General features: G+C 40.6%; 1 protein-coding gene across 1 annotated transcript in view; it reads left to right on the forward strand.

The window, feature by feature from the left end:
* slc15a4 (solute carrier family 15 member 4) overlaps positions 1 to 6,317 on the forward strand; it is a 42,767-nt gene extending 36,450 nt beyond the window's left edge. The window contains exon 9 of the mRNA XM_014160265.3: positions 2,834 to 6,317. Coding sequence (XP_014015740.3) covers positions 2,834 to 2,988 — 155 coding nt within the window. The 3' untranslated portion in view covers positions 2,989 to 6,317. The remainder of the gene's footprint in view (positions 1 to 2,833) is intronic.
* The last annotated feature ends 543 nt before the right edge of the window (positions 6,318 to 6,860 follow it).

The following is a 6,860-nucleotide window of genomic DNA, read 5'->3' on the forward strand; positions in this document are numbered from 1 at the left end:
TTATATAACTTATTCTCTGGTGATGTTTATTGAATCTATAAAACACTACACAATTAAGGTCAATGAACGGGTGGCTCTTTCCCCTCAACATGCATTTATTCAGCTGCAGTTCTGTCATGCCCTCTCTCCTCTCCCATTCTCCTTAAGGCCAACTCCCTTGTGTTAATTAAGGCTGTGCTTGCAGACTGAGTGTCGGTTAAAGCGAATTATCGATTTGAAAGGCAAGCAGCAGACTCTGCCGGCATAAACCCCCCCCCCCCCCCCCCCCCCCGTGAACATTATCCTGCCGGTCTTCTCCTTTTCCAATTATCCATAAAGAGCACAGACCGAGGCAGTGAGACACATCTCTGGGTTTGGATATGATATGGATTCAGATGTGCTAGTGACAGGAGATGCAGTACTGCACCACTCATATAAAGGTGAAAACAATCGTATGATGAACTGCAAAGGACACTATTTAGACGGCCTGCAGAGTGAGTCCTCCGTTACGTTTTGGAGGTTCTTTACGGTTAAAATATCCCAACTTGCATGTCTTCTGCCTCCCCTGGTGAAGTGCTGCTAGCAGCGATCTGTTGAGTTGTAGGCGTGATTTATTTTCAGTTTAGGCTTTGAGTGAGTATAGTTTATAGGTTTTGTGTTTTGGAAATTAATGAGATATCAGGGGTCTTGGTACTGCGTTTTAAATCATGTCTCCTTTTTACTGCTCTGGTCAGATGGTAGACTATACAGAGTCTTCCCTACCAGGGAGGAACAACTTTGTATAGATTGGTTTGCGTATTTGGCCGTATTGTCACCAATAAGTTAATTGTTAGTGAAAATTATGCACACAAAAAAATATATATGCAATCCAACGGTATATGTATTAGTGTCATATTTTGGTCATGCCTCGTGACTCAAATTGTCAAAATGATTTCAGCAAATTCCAAAGCATGTCCAGTCAAAAGTTCAAGCCCTTGGTTAATTGGGGTCATGTTGATGACCGCACCAGTATCATGTGTGAGTTTGACCTCTTCCCCCTGTCGTGTACATGGTGACTGTGTGAGTCCTTGTGTTCTCCTGGCTCCCGGGGCCCCCAGCTCTGGATGGACCAGTATAATTGGACGGTCTCTGAACCCCAGGGTTCGGAGGGCCGTCAGACCACTCTCCCTGTTCACTCTCTCCCAGCCCGCCCGCGCCGCCCACCCTCACCATGGGAAATGACAAGACTTCTGTGGGATTACCCCCTTCTCCAATTAAAATTAAGCCTGGTCCTCCTCTAGGTCGTTATTCACTGTGACAGTCCCACGTGGAGAACTTAATAGGTGCATTTTGACAGCACACTGTCCTGGAGCTTTGGACTTCCTCATTTGAAGATACAGTATGTAGGCTAGCTAGCTGAGCGCTGTCCGTTCTCCCATGTATCCTTCCAGGCTAAGAAACCGTGCCATGCTGTGTGCCTATTGTATAAACTCAAACCCTTTTTTAATAAACGTGAGAAAAACCCTATGCTGGGTACTCTGATTGGGAAGCCGTCAAAAGAATAGCTGTGATTTGCGTCAGATGTGCTGCTGGTTAAACATTAAGGCCAGTAAACCACTGCTTAACATGGCCAGGGGTGGAAGGCTTCTCTAACGCCAACACAATTGTCAAACAAAGCACTGTTTTAGTTTGCAAAATCATTGATTTAGTGCAGCTGTCGGCTTTTCCCTTCATGTGAAACTGTAGCGGGTGGGTGGGGGTGGGGGGGGGGGCTAGATTTTGTTTAGAATTGCCCTCCGGTGTTTGTTTGATGAATAGGGACAACCACTCCAATCAGCAGTGCCAGCATTCAGAAGCAGACAGCAATAGCTGGGTGCAAGCATAAACCTCGGAAAGAGGCTTGTTCATAACAATGCACTGCGGAGACTGGTGATGTTAGCTGAGAAAGGAGGGTGACAATTTTATATCTCATGAAGACAGAAGGGTCATCATGGACAGTTTGAAACAATTTTTTTTCACAGTACAGTATTATAGATTATAAGGTGGTGATATGACTTAAGGTTACGGAGTTGCTCTATTGCGGGTCTTTGTTAAGGAGATGGTGTTTGTACTGTAAACGGTCAAATAGCTTTTCTATAACATACGATGCCAGTATCTCCAATCCAAATCTAGCGTGAGACACAAACTCATTATTTCAATCCGCTAAGCCAGAATGAAGGCAAACAATTAAGTGCGCATCATTGTGTTTTTACGCCTTGTTATTGAATCCGTTCCCCCAAGGAAACAAACAATCCTTTCATAGTATTGAGACTCCTTGCCTGTCCTCACAGCTGAGGGTCCAGAATGTTCTGTTATTTTCTCATGCTTCAATCCCAGATAATCAATAATGCAATTCATATGATCATTGAAGTGTGGGGTCAAACTGCGTTAAGCATCTCATAGTAATAAGACAAGAAGTGGCTTCCAGCTACACTGACAGAGCTGTCTTTTTTTTCTCAAGCATAAGCCACTTCAGACAGATTTAATTTCTCTTAAAAGAACGAGCTAAACATGGAGACAAAGCAACTGTCGTTGCCATGTGACATTGCCAGGTTATGCGAATGAACAGTTGTATGTATCCCTTTAATGTGGAATGTTGCTTTGTGATGTTGGTGTCATGCTCCCATCCCTCTCTACCTCTTTTTCCCTCTGCAGGATGCATCAACCACTGCTGTTTGTCATTTATTTCTAATAATTTCTATATGCCTCTTTATTTTGACCCATCTCTTCCTCCCTACAGCTTTTTGTGGTGTCTCTTTCTGAGGTGTGGCACTTGAATTCTGTCATAACAATGGCACTGTTCCTACCATCTCCCTCTCTCCATCCCTCTTTCCAGGTAACATCAATGACTCCCAGCTCAACTACTACTTCTTCCTGCTAGCGGGGATCCAGTGTGTTACCCTGCTGGTCTTCCTCATCGTGTCGGTCAAATACGACAAACAGAAGAGTAGTAGAGCAGGAAGCCAAAGGCTGGGCATCACTCCCTCTTAACCCCAGGACTGACCCATGTCCATCTGACTTCACCCTACCTGCCTTAGTGCATAGTGGTTCATGCCAAAACACCTCTGTGATTTGGTATGGGATAGAGTTTTTATTTTTCCTCCTCAATGGGTTTGTAAGACTATTACATTTTAATGCAATAAAAAAAAACAGTACCAGTCAAAGTTTGGACACACCTACTCATTTAAGGGTTTTTCTTTATTTTTACTATTTTCTACATTGTAGAATAATAGTGAAGACATCCAAACTATAAAGAAATAACACATATGAAATCATTTAGTAACCAAACAAGTGTTTAAACAAATATTTTAGATTCTTCAAAGTAGCTACTATTCGCCTTGATGACAGCTTTGCACAGACTTGGCATTCTCTCAACCAGCTTCACCTGGAATGCTTTTCAACAGTCTTGAAGGAGTTCCCACATATGCTGAGCACTTGTTGGCTGCTTTTCCTTCACTCTGCGGTCCAACTCATCCCAAACCATCTCAATTTGTTTGAGGTCGGGTGATTGTGGAGACCAGGTCATCTGATGCAGCACTCATCACTCTTCTTCTTGGTCAAATAGCGCTTACACCACCTGGAGGTGTGTTGGGTTATTGTCCTGTTGAAAAATAAATGATAGTCTCACTAAGTGCAAACCAGATGGGATGACGTATCGCTGCAGAATGCTGTGGTAGCCATGCTGGTTAAGTGTGCCTTGAATTCTAAATAAATTACTGACAGTGTCACCAGCAAAGCACCACCAGACCATCACACCACCTCCTCCATGCTTCATGGTGGGAACCACACATGCGGTGATCATCCGTTCACCTCTGTGTCTCACAAAGACACTGCGGTTAGAATAAAAAATCTCAAATTTGGACTCATCAGACCAAAGGACCGATTTCCACCGGTATAATGTCCATTGCTCGTGTTTCTTGGCCTAAGCAAGTATCTTATTTTTATTGGTGTCCTTTAGTAGTGGTTTCTCTGCATCACTTCGACCATGAAGGCCTGATTCACGCAGTCTCCTCTGAACAGTTGTTGAGATGTCTGTTACTTGAACTCTGTGAAGCATTTATTTGGGCTGCAATTTCTGAGGCTGGTAACTAATGAATGTATCCTCTGCAGCAGAGGTAACTCTGGGTCTTCCTTTCCTGTGGTGGTCCTCATGAGAGCCAGTTTCATCATGGCGCTTAATAGTTTTTGCGACTGCACTTGAAGAAACTTTCAAAGTTCTTTGTTCTGGATTGACTGACCTTCATGTATTAAAGTAATGATGGACTGTCATTTCTCTTTTCTTATTTGAGCTGTTCTTGTCATAAAATGGCAAGCTCTTTTACCAAATATGGCTATCTTCTGTATACCACCCATACCTTGTCACAACACAACTGATTGGCTCAAACAGATTAAGAAGGAAAGAAATTTGACAAATTAACTTAACAAGGCACACCTGTTAACACAAATACATCGTGGATCTTGCTGTTTAAACATAGATCAACCTCTTGAAGCTGGTTGAGAGAATGCCAGATTGCGCAAAGCGTTCATCAAGGCAATGTGTGGCTACTTTGAAGAATCTCAGTTATAACATTTCTTTGGTTTGTTTAACACTTTTTTAATTTTTATTTTTTTACTGTATGATTCCAAATGTGTTATTTCTTTACAGTTTGGATGTCTTCACTATAATTCTACAATGTAAAACAAAGAAAAACCCTTGAATGAGTAGGTGTGTCCAAACTTTTGACTGGTACTGTACATTTACTGTACACTCACACATCCTCACATGAGATCAAGTTCATCTGAATGTTTATTTATTGTACAGTAACCTTATTTAAGTGATCATTACTGTGTCTGAACCTGTTCTATCTGCAGAGGTCAGGTTGCCCTTGAATACGAATGGTGTAATTTATAATCATTTAAACCAATTATTTAATGTAAGCTGCTCAAATAACTCACTCCTGTTGTCAGATAAGTATGGCATTATACAACTGAGTGGCCTTTTCACTCTGATCATAGATCAATGAACAATTTAAAACACCCCCCAGACACACAACTTTGAAAAACCTTAGAGGCTTCATCGACTTGTTATTGACTGATCTGGTTTGTACTTGTTTGTTTGCTCTTAAAGCCTTTCTTCTTGTAGAGGAATTGTGCCATATTCAAACTGTATTGAACATTACTCAAAATTGTGATTAGGGCCTTGGTGTTTGACATTTGCTATATAGCTTTTTTTTTAACTTGTGGTTATGATTGACATGTATGGGTTAAATAGAACAGGGGCTTTTACTAACCATGGTACTATGTATTCCGTCTCATAATTTTGAACAATGTCATGCTGTTCATATATACATACACTTTGTTTTCAGATCGAGAGGTACTTAAATATTAAAGGTATTTATTGAATTACATTTGTCTGCTAAATCCATAAATAAGGCTTAGACTTACTTTTCCACTATGCAATGATTTTAAATCACTCTTTTAATCTGATTACAGAAAAAAACAATTACATATTAAATGGATGTAGTGCCAGCTGTTTGAACTTGTATACCATTTTGGTTTATTTACCATCATTTACTCCTAGACTAACCACCCTTAGCCTGCAAAAGCACAACATGGTGTTCCTGAAACGGGATGTTCTGGGTCGTTCCACCAATTTGGTGCCTTTTGGTGTCGTTCCAGAACACACATTTATTACATTACCTGGAGACCTATTAAAAACCTTAGGGGAAGGTTCTGTGGTGGTTGTTACAGATATTGTGCAAAAGAGTTTAAGGAATGTTTGGAGGACATTTCATTTAAAACATTTTCTGAAAAACATTATTTGAATGTTTTTGGGATGTTATCCTAATGTTCAGTAAACCACTTAAACTTAATGGGAATGTTCGCTAATGTCGTAGGAATGTTCCAGGTTTTCTGAGTGTTTTGTTAAGCAGCAAGATCCACAATGTATTGTTGTTTGACCCAACAAGTGATTTTTTTGGGGGGGAGTGATCTGCATTTTTGCTTTATCTAGAAGTGAAAGCTGAAAGTAAGGTATTTTATAACCAAAATCCACTCTGGGCTCAAGGGATGTGGAATAATTAATTATTAAAGACTACCAATACAATTGTTAAGAAGAGTTAGTATACTACTTTTGAGATCTTATGACATAGCTGTTTACAGATTTATCAGGTATGTGGCTTGAGTTTACCTTTAGCTATCACATTGGAACCACTTACTAACTCAATGACAGTGGCTGAAAACAACCATTTTGGTCGTTATTACAGTGTTTGTTGGTTGAATGGTGTTTTTTTTTTGTGGTTTGTTATTTTTGCCAATAAAGTCTATTACAAGCCTTTAAATTGGTAATTTTCTACATTTGAAACTCTAAATTAAACACTATTTTAATCCTATCCTTTAGGACTTGACATGCAATGATTGACATCAATTCTTGCACGACTTTTAAACCTGGGCAAAAGCCAAACTTTAAGCATTTTAGTCATATTGATGCTATAAGTTACCGTAGTTGTAAAACATATGTTTGCGTATATCTGCCATAATCAGGGTTATGTTATGTGGCTATTACGACATGCCACTTCTCGTCCAGTGTGGCCCTATTATTTCTCTTAGAAATGGGAGACCCCTTGGCAGGTTGTCATATAATAGTTTGCATAACACAGCGGTATGAGATCTTATTGTGACTCATGAGTCAAGTTTGGCATTTCCAGTGAAGAGGAGGCATATTTCTTCATAGTTTTGTCAGACTGGGATTGAAATCGCCACATCACAAATCATGCGGTAATGCTGAGGCCTTACAGCCGAGGCAACAGCGCCGGGCCGTTTCCTATATAGCACAGTTGATAGAGGCTGGTGGTTGGATTCAAACCACACAAGCGTGACGGAAC

This window comes from Salmo salar, chromosome 20 (assembly GCF_965601325.2).
Source record: "Salmo salar chromosome 20, fSalSal1, whole genome shotgun sequence".
Taxonomy (NCBI): domain Eukaryota; kingdom Metazoa; phylum Chordata; class Actinopteri; order Salmoniformes; family Salmonidae; genus Salmo; species Salmo salar.